Raw genomic sequence first — 19,286 nt, forward strand, 5'->3', positions numbered from 1 at the left:
TCACATCTGGATACTACAACTTTGATTTACTCATAATCACAGAATGTAAATACAATTTAGTCACATCTGGATACTACAACTTTGATTTACTCATAATCACAGAATGTAAATACAATTTAGTCACATCTGGATACTACAACTTTGATTTACTCATAATCACAGAATGTAAATACAATTTAGTCACATCTAGATACTACAACTTTGATTTACTCATAATCACAGAATGTAAATACAATTTGGTCACATCTAGATACTACAACTTTGATTTACTCATAATCACAGAATGTAAATACAATTTAGTCACATCTGGATACTACAACTTTGATTTACTCATAATCACAGAATGTAAATACAATTTAGTCACATCTGGATACTACAACTTTGATTTACTCATAATCACAGAATGTAAATACAATTTAGTCACATCTGGATACTACAACTTTGATTTACTCATAATCACAGAATGTAAATACAATTTGGTCACATCTAGATACTACAACTTTGATTTACTCATAATCACAGAATGTAAATACAATTTAGTCACATCTGGATACTACAACTTTGATTTACTCATAATCACAGAATGTAAATACAATTTAGTCACATCTGGATACTACAACATTGATTTACTCATAATCACAGAATGTAAATACAATTTAGTCACATCTGGATACTACAACTTTGATTTACTCATAATCACAGAATGTAAATACAATTTGGTCACATCTAGATACTACAACTTTGATTTACTCATAATCACAGAATGTAAATACAATTTAGTCACATCTAGATACTACAACTTTGATTTACTCATAATCACAGAATGTAAATACAATTTAGTCACATCTAGATACTACAACTTTGATTTACTCATAATCACAGAATGTAAATACAATTTAGTCACATCTAGATACTGCAACTTTGATTCACTCATAATCAAAGAATGTAAATACAATTTAGTCACATCTAGATACTGCAACTTTGATTTACTCATAATCAAAGAATGTAAATACAATTTAGTCACATCTGGATACTACAACTTTGATTTACTCATAATCACAGAATGTAAATACAATTTAGTCACATCTGGATACTACAACTTTGATTTACTCATAATCACAGAATGTAAATACAATTTAGTCACATCTAGATACTACAACTTTGATTTACTTATAATCACAGAATGTAAATACAATTTAGTCACATCTGGATACTACAACTTTGATTTACTCATAATCACAGAATGTAAATACAATTTAGTCACATCTGGATACTACAACTTTGATTTACTCATAATCACAGAATGTAAATACAATTTAGTCACATCTAGATACTGCAACTTTGATTTACTCATAATCAAAGAATGTAAATACAATTTAGTCACATCTGGATACTATAACTTTGATTTACTCATAATCACAGAATGTAAATACAATTTAGTCACATCTAGATACTGCAACTTTGATTTACTCATAATCAAAGAATGTAAATACAATTTAGTCACATCTGGATACTACAACTTTGATTTACTCATAATCACAGAATGTAAATACAATTTAGTCACATCTGGATACTACAACTTTGATTTACTCATAATCACAGAATGTAAATACAATTTAGTCACATCTAGATACTGCAACTTTGATTTACTTATAATCAAAGAATGTAAATACAATTTGGTCACATCTGGATACTACAACTTTGATTTACTCATAATCACAGAATGTAAATACAATTTAGTCACATCTGGATACTACAACTTTGATTTACTCATAATCACAGAATGTAAATACAATTTAGTCACATCTGGATACTACAACTTTGATTTACTCATAATCACAGAATGTAAATACAATTTAGTCACATCTGGATACTACAACTTTGATTTACTCATAATCACAGAATGTAAATACAATTTAGTCACATCTAGATACTACAACTTTGATTTACTCATAATCACAGAATGTAAATACAATTTAGTCACATCTGGATACTACAACTTTGATTTACTCATAATCACAGAATGTAAATACAATTTAGTCACATCTGGATACTACAACTTTGATTTACTCATAATCACAGAATGTAAATACAATTTAGTCACATCTGGATACTACAACTTTGATTTACTCATAATCACAGAATGTAAATACAATTTAGTCACATCTGGATACTACAACTTTGATTTACTCATAATCACAGAATGTAAATACAATTTAGTCACATCTGGATACTACAACTTTGATTTACTCATAATCACAGAATGTAAATACAATTTAGTCACATCTGGATACTACAACTTTGATTTACTCATTAATTGTAATTGTGATAAATATTTATGTCTGAAAACTAAGTAATTTTACTATTATTTCTAGTGAAGATGTTTATGGATAACTCTGAAACAGATTAATAATTATCCACATGCATTTTATTCATTTAATTTAAAATATTATAATAAATTTAATAGTATGGAAATTAATGCAAGATAAGCAACTTTAAATTTTGAAGAAGAAATTGGTGCAATTACAGTTTATAATAAAAGACATTTAAAATACAGAACATAGTTAAGTAAGGATGTTTAAAATCTATGGAAAAAGTACATACTTATACAAACCTTTATCTTAAAATCCACTGTTACAGTAGAATTATATGCAGTAAATATAAACATACATTTTATTAAATTAAAAAATAAATGTAGATATTTCAAAGTATACTCATTATTAAAATTAGCTTAGAACTTTAGTGTTGAAATTCAAAGACAAAGACAGATAAGAGTATGTAGCCTCCTGATATCAGCACATGTGGAAATGGTTAGTTCTTTTACCTGAAGAACATACACTTTGAAGAAAACAGTACAGATCTTCACAGGTAAGTACAGAGATAAGATGATAGCAGTCACTATTCACAGGGATATGCACGAGAGGCCAGCAAATATATTTACACAGTCTATGTATAGGAATACACACAGTAGATACTTTCAAGCATAATAGTAGTACAAGAATATCAGATTAGTTCCTAGTAAACACAAAGATGAAGAATTCACTTCAAAATCTTCAAACATATCTGTTGTTACACCTAAGAAAAAAAGCAAAAAAAATATTAAAATTAGGTCTAAAGAAGACATTATTAATTCCTAAAGTCAAAAAGATTGTTTAGATTCAAGATTTGCCATACTGAAATTTAAAATCTTGTAAGTTTGAAATATTGACATACAGTTTTATTAATTGTATAGTTTTCAGTTGTATTTTTCAAAACTAGCTGCACAAATATAAAAAATAAGTATGAAAAGTAATATATTGAGCTGAGAGAATTTTAAAACATACTGTGATTAATATTTTGATTGCATGCATTTTGGTGATTTTTTAACCTGAAACATATACATCACTAAACAATAATATTTTAGAAAATTGATTTATTTAGGTTCTTGCCTAGCTTTCTTAGTTCTAACAGACCACATGAATCAATAAGGTGAAAAACATGATCACTGTTGTAGTGGTTGGTCAGAATAGGTGTTATCTCCCTGACTTGAATTCTGGTAATTCACTTGATGGGGTACTATTCCCAAAGCATTACACAGCTAAGGTTCAAGTCTCAAGATGAGAAATATAGTGACCAATATGTTCTTCCTCCTCATGAAGGGCATCTGAGCTGAGCAGATACTAAATTAAACCATCTTTGTAATTACTTGGCTCAACACTTGGTTTGTTGTGGTATATGAGATGATAGTATGCAAGATTGTCATAACATGCTGTGTTTTTGTGACCTAGAGATGAAGTATTGTGTAATGAGCCTTTTATGAGTGAAGAATTATTATGTGAGAACAGAATTACTTATGAGGACATGAATATTTTGTTTTTAGAATATCAGGCTGAGTACAGGAGTGTGAGCCATGTTCTCATTAGGGCAGAATTTTTAATGTCCTGATTTCAAATACTGTATTTACAACTACTACATGTGTTTTTATTTTAAATGTATGAAAAAAAATTAAAATATTTTATTATTTAAAGTTTGTACAGAATTTTATTGTAGTTATATAAAACTGGCAGCTAATTATATAAAGATTTTAAAAATGATTTACAGTTTGGTAGTTTGTGCAAAATTATGTCACAAAATAAAATATAATTTTAACAAATATTTGTTTGGTGGCATTATGGGTTTCCACTTGCCAGTAAGAAAAACACAAAGCATCTCAACAGTACAATTTGTGTGCTGCACACTGTTGCTAACAGGGCTTTTGAACTCAAAACAAAGGCCCACAAGGTCATCTGGACATGAGACACAAATATCCTCAGTCAAAATGCTATTTATATCAGTGATTTATAGACTGGTGGTTTTGAGCAACACACAATACAACTACTGATGATTTTTTACAAATATTTCTTTGCTGACCCAATATAGGTTTACAGTTAGAAGAATATAAGAGAAACTAAATCACACTTTTTGTGCTTGCCACTGTTAATGAGATACTATAATAACTGCTTTTAAACATTACTGAAACTTGTTTCTAATTTATTGATTAAAATATTAAATGCTATGTTCAGTTTTTTATTTGTTTACATATATTCACAAAAATAATTTTAAGTTTAACTAAAAATTAAAACAGGACCACTTTATGATAGACAATAAGTTTTATCATACCATTCATGTATAACACAACTATAATCATACATCTTCAGCTAAAAATCTAGTACAGATTTCAAAAGTAGATGTACCAAGGTTAATACAACTCATAATTAATTTTCCTTTTGATCAAAAGAAACTAAAAATTAAATATTAAAATTTCACAACATTTGCTCAATTTTTAAATCATATAGTAACAAACATGTAGTAAATTATGGATACTATGCTTCCAAATGAATCTATTTAGAAGTACCCATCACTCAACATTTATTATGGCATTATAGTTTTAAACAAAGCTTATGAGATTATTTTATCACTAGTAATTTTCTCAATTATCTTTAAATATATCTTCAACTTACCAGCTCAATGTACGATACCTTTGATCGATGAAGCACATTATGCCTGAATTTTCACATCATAAGTTTACTTAAACCAGATATTTGTTTTATATAGTTATGAAGATATTACATCCTCTATTCCTGTATCTAAAACATTATGTATGAATATCACAATTTAATTCTGTTTTGATGTTTTAATTTCCTATAACAAGGTTCTAGGATTTTATTTTCAAACTAGTGCATTTTATGTAAAAAAATGTAGTTATTTCCTTTCTCATTTCTGTACTATTTTTATGTTGTAATTTAAACACTGAACAGTAGCAGTATATAAATAAACCTCAATATAATTGTAATTTCTGCTTCAGAACACATTTTCTTCGTGACTACACTGAAAGGCAATTCACCTAAACATCTTACTTTGAGCGACCAAAATTCAAAATGTTTGTTTAAAGGGCTACAACACAAGAAAGTAAATCATAACAGGTAAGTTAAAACATACTTAACACATATTCTTGTGGGAAATGAACAACTAACCACTTACTGTGATGATAACAATCTAAAAACTATTATACATTGTTACTACACACCTAATGGTAACAGTCTAAAAGACAGTCATGAGTTGTTACTATATATTTGTAGATGATTATACTATATTTTCTTTCATAACTTTATGAAAAACATATTACAGGAAAATAACCAAACTATTTTCCTAATTTTATACCAAAAAACAACATAAATAAGCAAAGATGGGGGATGACAGTTACTTAACATTTACAAAAACTTTATGAAAATTAATAAAATTTTAGTAAAAAATAATAATCTCAATTCAGAAGAAGAGAAATTTAAACCCAGAATTCTACAAATATTGCAGATGTTCAGCCAACTAAGTCACCACATGATGAAATCCACAAATCTGGGTTTCAACTTCATTTGTTAATAAGGATATGAAGTGTGGCAAGAACCCTCAACTACTGTATTCAGGTTGTAAACCTAAGAATTAATTTATTGTATATGTTTGTTTTTTGGAATTACTAAATTTAAGTGATAAAATACAGAAGTTTTAATAACAATACTTATTTATTCATTATGTATACAACAAAAATAATTATGTTTCAAAGTAGTGATTTCTGTGACTTTCAAGAAGTATAATTTTAAAATAAAACAAGTGAAAAATGTATTACACATAAAAGTATTTAGAAACTATATACATGTAAATCAAGATATGTAAACAAAAGAGGAACAGCAAGATCAATGACTAACAGTCACTAATACAGTTAGTATTCTAACTGTATCTCATAGAAATTAACCATTTTGTAATGGCTGTGTGTTATTTCTTCACAAAGGTCTCTTGACCTTGGATTCTTGTATTTCAAACCCTCATCAGTTTGTATTGCTTACATATTTTAATTAAATCATGGAAGATATTTGTTGCTAAAGAAACTAGTTTGAACATTTAAAACTATAGATTTGGTATTATTGTAAATGCTGAGAAAATTCTAGGGAATATTTGCTTTTCATTAATAAATTAATTTTTTTGGTTTTAATCAGAAATAACTAAAAAAAGTCAAAACAATGAAACAGAAACATAATCTACATGACATTTTCTTACCATTAGAAATTACAGTATACATACTAAAATTACTTTTTATAATAATCTTACTTGTGTACTTTTTATTTTCAAAATCAGTCTATAAGAATAAAATACAATCACCAACCTTTCATTTCTGTTGATCCCACTGACCAGAAATTGGTGTCAAATAATTATATATTTTCTGTGTTTTGTAATAAGATATTACTTAAATGCCAACTCTGATACTGATTATTGGTTACCAATCTCATCAGTTCTCTTTTCTGTGACTTTATTTTGTAGTTTCAAATTTCAATTCTTTGTTAAGCATGGAGACTTACACTTGCATATGTGAATAATACAAAAAGAATTAATACTCCAAAATATGCATTATCAGAGAAACATCTTTAAACATACCTTTTTAAAATCACTTCCAGTTTGTTTTCAGAACTTGTTTGATTAGATATTTTTTGGATAGCTTCATAAAAAGTAAAAAACATTAAATTTTTCTAATTTCTTTAAAGTAAGAGGTCCATCAGTAGTTATTTTTTGTTGTAAGACACCTTAAATCAAATCCCAATGATGCGATTTCATGGCTGGGCTACGGAGGTAAGTTATAACTGAAACCTAAAAATAAAACAAGTAATCAGTAATTATAATAAAATTCACTGCTTTATTTTTAATCCACTTTTTGCAGGTTTATTTTTGTTAAATTAGAAATACAGCAACAAGTGGGACCAGTTTTTAAAATTTCAAAGGTAATTGTTCAAAAACAGTTTGCAATATACATTTTAAATACAAAAATATCACAACGAATGGGAAACCTTTTAAAAGACCTTGCTGTTTTTTTATTGCTGTTGATATAGAGTTCCTTCAAGCCTATAACTTACCTCAAAATGTCACATAACTGAAGAATCTGGTGTTGTATATAATTTAATCTTTTTGTTTCATCATATAAGTTATATTTACAGCCATCATATGCTACTGGAACAGAACATTAAATGAACAAGAAGTAACAAACATTTTATAAAATGCTATGATTATATAATAAATTGTAAAGAGTTGAAGTAAAATGATCCACCGATCTGAAAGCATAACTCAAATTGGAAATGAGCAAAGTTAACATAAGAAAACCTAAGTAGAAGTTTCATTAATATTATTACCTAAATAATTTCTAACAAGATTCTATCCTCCCACTAACACTGAATATTAAAGTGTTAAAAAATATTTCTGGCTTATTAAAATCTTTATAGCAATACATATAATATCATCTGCACATCTGATACTCTTCAATTCATGTGCTCTTTAGTATGCACTCTTAGAGTAATAAAGAGACAAAACATCCAATAAAATATATGATAAACAAAAAATCTTCGAAGGTTTTTTTTTTTGGAGGGAAATGAATGAAGGGAAAAAAGCACATAAAAACCAGTGAAACAAACAAGACAAATAAATTAAATCTCTATATTTTTCAAGATATAACTAACAGACTATACCTTTTCTTTCATTTCTTCAACTTTTTCTTTCAGAGATAAAGTAACACTATTAACCGGTAAACCTCTTTCAATCTGATGAATAGTTTTCAGATACTCTGTTGTTTGTGTTCTTAGATGCTCTGGATTAATGTTTTCAAAATCACACTGTTAAAATAACCCAGAAAAAAAATATAAAAACTGTTGAAGTCCATATACATCTGTATTTTAATAAATAGTTATCTAACTTAACATCCTGATGGCCAGATGACATATCATCCAAGTAAATGTTTTAAGAAAGAAGTTCAAAATATTTCTTTTCCCACTTCTTCATCTACTACAGAAAGCAAAAAAAAATATTCAACAAAAATTGTATTTATCTACAACTCCTAATCATATGATACATTAGAACTTTAAAAGAAAAGGTATGAATACCTGCAACACACAACTGATTATAAGTTTCAGTGAAAGTTAAAAATTAACTGTAAAAGCAGTTTTATAAAATGATAAGTGTAAAATTTCAACTTAAAGGTTTCAATATAATAATAATATTCATACATAAGTATATATACACATATAAAATATTGTATTAAATAATAACACTACTATACATATTTACAGAAAATAATGGGTCAAGTAGAAATTTAATTTCAGGTATTAGCCTTTGTTGTTTTTCTTAGCACAAAGCAATACAATGAGCTACTGATTGATTGATTTGGTGTTTAATGGCACAAATCAGCGAGGCTATCTGCGCCAAATGTCCAGTAAAAAGGTACAAATAAATTAAATGTAATAAAATACATAAAAGGGAATGAAGGTAAAACAAAACATCATTGAAAAACAGTAAAAGTATAAAACCAATGTTGACACCTAGTCTACAATGTTAAGAAAGAAAGCAAAGTAAGAGAAGTCGTGAAGGATTTTCTCTAGCATAATGGTAATGATCATAACCCACCAGGAAGACTAACAGGTAAGTACAAGAACCACCATCAGTCACCTGAAGTTGGCCTTTCCAGTTCTGGTTGCAGGTTATGTTGTCATAACAGCCATTATCAAAAGGTAAAATAAGAAAAGTGTCAAAAGACATTTAACAAAATCGTCATAAAAAGTAGCCGAATGTCCTGAAAAAAGGTAAAAGTAAAATAAATGTAGTAAAATTCGTAAAAGGAAACAAAGGTAAAAACAAAACAGCAATTAAAAACATAAAATGGTGTAAAACCAATGTTGGCATCCAGTCTACTAAGTTGTAAAGGACTTCCTGTAGCAGAATGGTAATGATCATAACCTGCCAGGAAGACTAACAGGTAAGTACAAGAACCACCGTCAGTCACCTGAAGTTGGTATTTCCAGTCCTGGTTCTGGATTATGTGTCATTATGGCCAGTACTAAAAGGTAAAGTAATAAAAGTGTTAAATGACATGCAGCAAAAAACAAAAGTGTAATAACAACTCACCAGGACGACTAACGGGTAGTTCAAACAGCAGCGTTAGTCACCTGAAGTTGGCCTTTCCAGTCCTGGTGTCGAGTTATTTAATGTTCTGGCCATCTTGCAATGTCAAATTGAACTAGAGAGATTGAGACTGAAAAGGGAACCACAATTAAAAAGGTGTAATGAATAAATATCAAACACTGAAATGACATTATAAAGATTAATGGCCATTAAAAAACTAAAAACTTTATCAAGGTGGACAGAGTCACCATCACCAATAACACTGTCCAATGTTACAGACAAACCCTGGGACAGAACATGTTTAAAATAGTGCCATCGTTCTGAGTCATAATGATGACAGGAAAGTAAAATGTGGCTTACAGTGATTTGAATGTTACACAAACTACACACTGGTGCATCAGTTCCAGATAAAAGAAAACGATGAGTTAAAAAATTGTAACCAATGCGTAGTCTAGTGATAACAACTTCCTCCTTCCGAACCTTATGGGAGCTAGACGGCCAAAGCCCAATATAGGGTTTTATTTGAAAAAGCTTGTTGTCACGTTGCTCACTCCAAGTGGACTGCCAGCTGGCACGGAGCCAAGCCTTGAATACAGGACCATAGTCCATGTACGGAATAGGCACAGTGGTGATAGTGCCAGAACAGATAGATTTAGCTGCCATGTCTGCAAGTGCATTGCTGCAAATACCAACATGGCCTGGTATCCAGAAAAACTGGATAGAAGTAGATGTTAATGAGAAATGGGCTAGTCAGTTTTGAATATCAGCGAGAACAGGGTGTGAGCCAACGTGAAGTAATTCCAAGGCCAGCAGAGAACTAAGGGAGTCAGTATAAATAGTGCAGTCAAAGTACTGCTCAGCTTCAATATGATCCAGGGCAAGGTATATGGTGTACAGTTCAGCTGTGAACACAGAAGCTGTAGAGGGGATTCTGTGCGCAACTATCGAACCTCAACGAACCATGGCAGAGCCCACAGAGTCAACTGATTTTGAACCATCTGTATAAATTGGAATAGAAAGGTTGTTCGAAAGATGTTCTAAAAATAAAAGACGGTACTTCCAATCAAGAGTATCTGCCTTTTTCAGATGACTTAAAGAAAGGTCACATTTTGGGGCTGTAATAAGCCATGGTGGGATGGGCTGACTAGTGAATTCTGCAATGTTTTCCAAGGAGAAACCCAATTCATCCAATGGTGCCTGGATGCAAAGGCCAAAAGGAGCAATGGCAGATCGTCTGTTTTGAAAAAGTAAGGCCCATTGAGGAAGGAAAACACATCCCCAAGTGGGATGCTTTGGTAAGGAGCAAAGTTTTGAAGAATACAGTAAAGACAGTTGCAAACAGCAAAGGTGCAGAGAAAGTTTGTGAGATTCTACATATAAGCTCTGAACTGGGGAGGTGTGGATAGCCCCAGTGCAGAGTTGAAGTCCTTGATGATGAATTCCAGTGTCTTTAAAGCTGAGGGTCTGGCAGAGCCATAGACCATTGATCCAAAATCGAGTTTTGAATGAATAAGAGCACGATATATCTTTAACATAGAACATCGATCAGCTCTCCAATTGGCAGTAGAGAGGACACGCAGGATGTTCAGTGCTCTTGTGCATTTGACCCATAGCTGCTTTAAGTGAGGTATAAAGGTCAGCTTATGGTCAAAGATAAGCCCCAAGAACTTGGTCTCAGGGACCATTGGCAGCAAAACTTCACCAATATGGAGTTCAGGATCAGGGTAGATACCTCGTTGTTGACAAAAGTGCATGCAAACGGTTTTAGAGAGAGAGAAAAATTAAAGCCGTTTGCTGTAGTCCACTTCATTACACGACTGAGGGTAGTTTGTAGTTGCAACTCAATATATCTCATGTTTGACGACTGACACGAGATGTGAAAGTCATCAACATAGAGCCAGTTTGCAACAGTGAGAGGGAGTTGTTCAGTGATGGCATTTATCTTTATACTGAAAAGTGTGACACTCAAAACACAGCCCTGAGGGACCCCAAGTTCCTGTACAAAAGAACAGGAAAGTGTCAAACCCACATGAACTTGGAATCTCCTGTCCATTAAAAATTTTTTTAATAAACATAGGTAAATGGCCACGTAACCCATATATATAGAGGTTTTGCAAAATGCCATACCTCCATGTTGTGTCACAAGCCTTCTCAATGTCAAAAAATATTGAAACAAAATGTTGGCATTTGAGAAAGGCTTCTCTGATTGATGTCTCAAGTTGAATCAGGTGGTCCATGGTGGAATGCTGTCATCAGAACCCACACTGGGTAGGCGAGAGGAGGTTGTTTGATTCGAGGAACCAAACAAGACGAGCATTAACCATCCTCTCTGAGGTCTTACAGAGACAGCTTGTCGAAACAATTGGACGATAGCGTGAAGGAATCTTGGGATCTTTCCCAGGTTTAGAGAAAGGTAAGATAATAGCCTGGCACCAAGCATTAGGAAAAACATTCTCCTGCCAGATCCGGTTAAAAACAATTAGAAGAATATCAAGAGAAGCAGGAGAGAGATAGCACAGCATGGCATAGTGTACATCATCAGGTCCAACAGATGTACTGCCAGACATGTAGGGCCATTTTCAGTTCCAACAGTGTAAAGGGACAATTATAGTCAAAAAGACAGTCAGTTCAAAAGGAAAGAGGTGAACGCTCTGCACAAGTCTTGATGGCCAAGAAGGTGGAGTAACAAGCAGAAGTGCTAGATACCCCGGCAAGAGCTTTCACCTAGAGTATCGGTGATGCTCCGGACATCAGCTACCTCTTGGCCATCAGAGTGTAAGATGGAGAGGGGGACAGAATTGTAGTGCCCACTGACCTTTCAAATCCCGTCCCATATGACCTTGGAACTGATGGTAGAAGATATGCTAGTTGTTCTGTGAGAGCAGTGAAAATGGACCAGTCTGCCTGATCCAGGTTCCACTGGGGCATGCGGGTAGGGTGGCATCGACCATGGCCAGTCTCTCTCAAAAGTACAGGAAAATGACACTGCCTAGTGGATTATTGTCAACCATCCATGAAAAATGGGAAAATAATGAAGGGGAGCAAACCAAGAGATCAATAGCGGTAAAGGACTGACTAGGTGCATGAAAATAAGTGGAAGAACCAGTATTGAAAAGAGAAAGATTGTGATCAGAGAGCATACGCTCTACAGAGCGACCCCTCCTATCAATAACAGCACTTCCATTATTTCCAGCACTTCTCCAACAGAGGAGATGATGTCCATTAAAGTCCCCCAGGATTAGAAATGGAGATGGCAACTGTTCAATGAGAGCAGAGCATCAAGGTCTGATTGATCATATGTCTCTCCAAGGGACAGGTAGAGAGAACAAACAGTGATGGTATGACCCAAGGAAACACGGATGGCTACGGCCTCCAAGGGTGTGTTGAGTGACAAAGACAGGGTGGGAATATGCTGATCAACCAATAGTGTCACCCCCTCCATGTACTTGTCCATCACATAGCCTGTCATTTCTGTACAGAAAACTGCCGAATGGTGACTGTATTAGCAGGTTTCAGAAATGTTTCTTGTAAAGAAAGACATGCAGGGTGGTAGGAAGCAATCAGTGTTTTGATATCATCCAGATTAGAACGTAAACTTCGACAGTTCCATTGTATCATGGTGGCCATTTTTAATGATTGGTAGGCGAAGTGGCTAGAGAACCCTTCTGTTTACGACCACATCTTTTTTCCTCACTGTCCTTTTTCGGAGGTCTATTGACCTCCATGGATCCTGCTCTGGGTCGATGGGGCAGGTCTTTGTTGTTGGAAGGGGATTTCAGTGACTGAGGACGTAAACGAATGATTGTTTTGCATCGTGGGGTTTGAGCAAAAGATGTATCATAAGAAATGCCTGTATATGCAACCGAAGGATGTGGATCCTGAGATTTGTTAAACTGTATGGGAGGAACAGAGATGGGTGTAGAAGTCGATTCATCAACCTTTTTAACCATGGAGATCAAAAGGCTTTTTATTTGTTTTGAAAAAGTTTGTCTTGGAGGTACAGAGAGATCTGTCTGTACTCCCACTGTAGTTGTGGAATGAAGTGCAGCAGCATATGTCCGAGATGGAGTGGCGGACAGCAATTTCCAAGCCTCAGGATAACTAATATTATGGGTCGTTTTTCTGCACCTCTTTTTCTTCCAAATATTTTGGGCAAGAACGAAAATAGGAAGGGTGGGAACCATTGCAGTTTACACAATGTGGGTCTGTGTGACACTCATAGGCATCATGGTCCTTGCCACCACAACGAGCATGCCAGGGAACCACGACAGGACGTCTTTGAGTGGCCGAACCTCTGACATTGGAAACATCGAAAAGGATTTGGAATGTACGGCCGTACTCTGCAAATTAGATAACCTGCCTTGATGGTGGCAGGTGCATGTGGTGATGTAAATGTCAAAACGAGGATTCTTGTCAGCAGTGTAACTCCGTCTTTGCGAATGGAGATGCGCCTCACTGCAGAAATTCCTTGAGTGGAGAGACCACTGAGAATCTCTGGCTTGGGGACGTTCTTCAAGCCCCTCTCAACAATGACTCCTCGTGATGAATTCAAGGTAGCATGAGGGGTAACCTCAATAGGTACATTCCCAATTGCCTTTGAATTCAAGAGGAGTTCTCTGTGTTGGGATGTGGATGTTTCAACCAATATGTCACCAGATCGAAGTTTCTTTACTGACTTTGGAGTGCCAGCAAGTCCCTCTAGTCCCTTCTGAATAAAAAAGGGGGACATTTGCCCTAAAGGTTTTTCTGAAAGAGAATGTAGTATAAGAAAATGGGGTACAGGTTTTATAGATGTTGAAGATTGCTGCTCAGTCTTCAAGACGTGGTCGTTCACCTATTGACTGTTTTTTCAATATTTTATTTAAATTTTTTATTGGAGGATCCATAGGAAAAAAGGAAAATTTCGGTACCCACTGACCCCACCCACCATGAAGCCCTACAAGGGGACGCATTGCAGTGTTATGCAAGGACATTGCATCAATGACAGGGTTTTTAGAGCACTGTACCCAAACACCAGCATCAGACACAATGTCCACAACACCCCTTGAGAACTTCCAACAGTGGTATTTGCTTGACTCTAGCCCAAGTGGACCAGCCGAATGACCCAAGGGGGGCCACCCAAAGGCCACCAATCTACAGGATTTTAAGGCCAAAGTGGTGAATTGGGGTTGGACCCCTCAACCACCAGGATCCTCTCCTCCCCTTCGTGGGTCGCCAAGCACGGCAAACATGTGGATGGATATTTAGATCCCAGATGAGGTAAACTGAAAGAATAGAACCTTCCCTGGGAGGTCCCCTCACCATGTACAGGAATCCACACCGAGGGGTACAATGAGCAAACTGCACTCTGTTTAACTTGAGTAATTATACCCCAGATATCTGTAAATTTACTGCTGACCCACTGGGGTATACTTGTTATTAGGCTTTTTTTTTCATGAACAATAAGATCTCATGAAATATTATAATCTTATTTTTTTTATCTTAAATTGAAATTTATGAAAATAAATTGCACTCTAACAGGTTAAGACAGGTCATTGAAGAGATGATCATATCAAACATTTTGCCTGAAACTGATATTTTGTTCTCATAGTCACTTAAGTTAACATTTTGGTAAATTTAAAATGTATTTTCAGTAATACTTACCACCACTGACAATTTAGTCATTCTTTGCCATCGGCTTGTGCAAGCACTTTTAAGCACTGGTCTCACATGCTCCAGTCTTTTGTAACCCACGTAAATGTCCATGGCAATATCTAATTTGCAAATTTCTCCACCATTGTTAATGTGTCCGCTATCTTGGTACTATATATATAAGTATCTGACTTAGATAATATAATTAATTTATCAAGACTGACACTGGCTCTCAGTGCGGAAGCAGGGTAGGAGAAGTCAATGAAGGTAATATTATTGGAAATACATTTTCCGTTTAGGAAAATGTTAACTTCCAAAACATACTTACCATCAGCTGACAATATAACTTGAATCCCACCCTAAGAAGGTAGAGGAGCCAGTGTGAGCATGATTTGTACAAAAAGTGTCTGCATAGAACAGTGATGTATGAAGAAAAAAGTAGTACACAAGTGGGGAAACCATACTACATCCAGAACAGGTATGCTTTTCACCCAGAACTGAGTTCCTATATCAATAGTGGAATAGTACATGAGTAATTATTACAAGCCAGCCTCAACCAGACAGTCAAAGTTGCAACAATTCAGGGTTGGAATTAAGGGGTCTTGGTTCCTATATCTCACATTGGCACCTAGGGCTACAAGACTGCAATATCATATTCACATTTTTGATTGAATCCCAACCTGTAGTTATAGAATGATGTGTTTTGCACCACCAAAACCACAACAAAAAAGTAAGCAACACTGAAGTGGACAAACTTTCTCTTCCACCTGAACTAGTCCAGAAGGCAACACCCCATGTTTAGAATCACAGGATCATGCATGCTACACTCAATCAAAGAAACAGAAATCATCTAGTATGGAATTATGAACACTCATTCTCTCTCCAAAACCAAATGGATAAGGAGTATTTGGCTTGCCCCAGGAATTATGTAGAGAATGTTGAACCTGTGCTCAATTAAATACCTAAGATCAGAGTGCTTCACATTTGGAATTATGAGGAGATGGTGGATCTACTTCCATAAATAATATAAAAAACTGACATTGATCAAAAAGAAGGTCCATGCACCCCCCAACCAGATAGCTTCATGTCAACTATGAACTGAAATTATGAATAGACTCCTGCAAAGAATGGTCCCACTCTGAATGACATTTGAGAAAGACATCCAGCGACCAAAGTAGAAGTACCCCCAACTTTGCTCTTTTATCTAACACTCTGGAGGAAAAGCCTTTGTCCAATACCACAGGGACTGTAAACTGTGTATGGTAAGGACTCCCTAGCTCCATTAGTAAAATCTGAGGGTGGGGAAATGCAGGATGAGAGTCATGAGAAACTGTGTTCTGGAAACAGTGTAATAGGTGAGCTAAGTTCCCTAAATTTATAAAGACAAACCAACCCCAATTTATTCAATCCGATGATCGGCAGGGACAGGCAAAATCACCTTTAGCTTTATTCAGGATAGTCCACGATAATATAGTAATATCATCTAGAAAGCACACAGATGGTCTTACTGAACACATCATTTCTACAGATCTTGTTGAAATCAGCAGTAAGAAGTACCAAATCAGTTGCTAGTATAGAAATGGACTGAGAGAAGCACACTTGTCTTGGCAACACTCTTCACAAAGTAGAAACCAGTGAAATCAATATGTAGGGGATCCTGGAAAATAAAGATACAAGTGTACAAATATACCCCGCTTCCTCCTTATAATTCAGCAGATGTTAAAAACAGCCATGGGGTAAGGAAAAACTCCCAGAAGAAAGCTACCAAAGCATGTGAAGAAGATGAGTGGAAAAAGTCTGAATATTGGCCTGTAAAAAGTCCCCCACTGTATAAATGAAATGGCCAGCAAAAAACATGTGCTGAATCTGTTGAGATGTAATTCAGAAGATACCTCATCTGTATAAACCAAAATATGCAAAATGGATATTTGGGAATTCACCTCTACAGAAATGGGGAAATTAAGAAACTTGAATTCAAACTACTAAATGCAAGATACTTAAGGGTTAAATTAATAACTTCTAAACATTTTGGTTAGACAGCATATTATGCTATTGTCTGAATTAAAATGACTGAAAATATTTTTCAGCCTTTACTTTTATCATATAAAAGCTTAATAAAATGTAATCCAATCATTATATTAAACTTCTGTCCTGTTGCCACACAAAGAAATTATGATGGAATAACTGAGAAAATATCATACAAAATTCTACAAATAAAATAAAAACATTGAGCAGTATTCTTTTGAATTTAAGAGTAAATGTGTGGAAAAGGGTGTGACATATCACACATTGATATTTTCTATTTTAATTCAGTAGAGATAAAAATAATTTTAGATGTCATTTTTGTTTTCATTTCAAAAATAAATAAAAGAAAAATGCAATTATAATAAGTTAAAACAAACAAAAAAATAATTAATTGTGATTCTTGCAGTGAAAAATGTCCAATATGCTATTAGAAATTTTTCACACTATTGACTTGTCCTGGGCAGACTGTAGTCGGTTTGTACTTATAGCACAAATGAATGTCATTTAGTGACCATAAAGGCACATTAAATCATATCATTGAAAGTGAATGTCATCATAGTTTATTTTGGTCTGTTGGGTTGAAAATTTTTGTGTAGTGGAGTGAGTTTCCAATAAAATATCTGAAAAATATATGGACAACTCATATAAGATTGTAAAATGACAGGTTCTTCTAAATAGAATGTAAATATGTGGTTTCTATACATATATCAGGTCATCCCTTAAGTAATATCCAATTTTAGGTTCAGAAAAAAAGAAAGGATTGCAAATGCTTTTACTGTTATTTAATAAATAATGTATGTTCCATTATTATTAATTATTTCCTGCCAACGATTCACAAGCTTCTGAATTCCACTTCTTTAAAATTATTGGGGTTTGAAGGAAAATAATGTCGAGAGAGTAGTTTTGACATCTTCATGTGTTCCAAGCTGTTTTCCATTAAGATAGTTCTGCAAACTTTGGAATAAATTATAATCAGATGGGACAAGGTCTGGAGAATAAGGAGAATGTGAAAGTTTTTCCCAGTCTAGCTCTTCAATCTTTGCAGATGTGATCCTTGCTGTATGGAGCCGTGCACAACCCCTTTACAAATAATCAAAGCAGGCCTCTTTCAGTGCTCTAACTGTTGACAATAGAAGTCTGGTGTAAATGTTACATTGAGTGGCAGCAACTCAAAGTGGATCACACCAACAATATCCCACCAAACGTTTAACAAGACATTCCTATTTTAGGGTGTGCCTTAGCCATTTTACTTGTACTGAGCCATTGTCTGCGGTGCTTAACATTTTTATAAAATATCCATTTTTCATCTCCAGTCACTATCCTGTCCAAAAAAAGGTAAGTTACATTCACAAGAGTGCAGAAAGGTGCAAATGTCAGCTCTCGCTGCTCCAAGGTTGGCTTCTGTCAAATAATGGGGGACCCATTTCCCAAGTGTTAACATCTCTCTAAGCTGTTGCAGATGACAGTGAACTGTTGAATGGGTTGAATTAAGCTTCTGTGGTAGTTCTTCAACTGTTACAGCACAATCTTCATGAAGTGCAGCCAGCAGCAAGTTGTTATTAAAGTGAACAAAACAACATGAATAGGGCACATCACTTAAGCTGTTGTCACCTGATCTGAACTTCTGAAACCACCTACGACATTTTCTTTCACTGAGAGACTCTGTACCATAAACACCTTGAATTTTTTGGGTAGTTTCTGCTTTACTATTGCCTTTTTTAAATTCATAAAGCATTATATACCTAAAGTGCTCCCCAGACACATCCATCTTCATAAGTGTTTGTTTGATTAATTATCTAAAAAAGTGGAGTTGGGTTAATTTCTTTTATTTGTTTGAATATTTTTATACATGTCCAATTGCATATTTTAGTCATTAAAGCCTTCTACAAAGAGAGAAATAATGATGCACTTTCTGTATTAATTTTTGGACATAATTTATGGGATGACCTGATATATGGTGCACCTCTTGCTATTTGTCATTTTCTTATGCCTTTATTGTTCTCTGTCTATACTAACCATCACTGTTAAGCCACATTGTTGCACAAATAAAAAGCTAATAATGATGAAACACATTACAAGCATGGAATAGTGGTTGTGCTATTCATGTAAACCATGTCCAACTTTAGATTTAATGGTGATATAGATTTTGTTATGAATAAGTTAACATTAATACACCAATAATA

General features: G+C 33.9%; 1 protein-coding gene across 1 annotated transcript in view; it reads right to left on the reverse strand.

Annotated features, from left to right (window-relative positions):
* Positions 1-1,116: 1,116 nt before the first annotated feature.
* LOC143254927 (dynein axonemal heavy chain 6-like) overlaps positions 1,117-19,286 on the reverse strand; it is a 29,452-nt gene continuing 11,282 nt past the window's right edge. The window contains exons 5-7 of the mRNA XM_076509839.1: positions 8,022-8,165; positions 6,943-7,152; positions 1,117-3,075 (exon numbers count right to left, since the gene is read on the reverse strand). Of these exons, the coding sequence (XP_076365954.1) occupies positions 7,090-7,152; positions 8,022-8,165 (207 nt within the window). The 3' untranslated portion in view covers positions 1,117-3,075; positions 6,943-7,089. The remainder of the gene's footprint in view (positions 3,076-6,942; positions 7,153-8,021; positions 8,166-19,286) is intronic.

The sequence above is a fragment of the Tachypleus tridentatus genome, chromosome 7 (assembly GCF_004210375.1).
Source record: "Tachypleus tridentatus isolate NWPU-2018 chromosome 7, ASM421037v1, whole genome shotgun sequence".
NCBI lineage: Eukaryota > Metazoa > Arthropoda > Merostomata > Xiphosura > Limulidae > Tachypleus > Tachypleus tridentatus.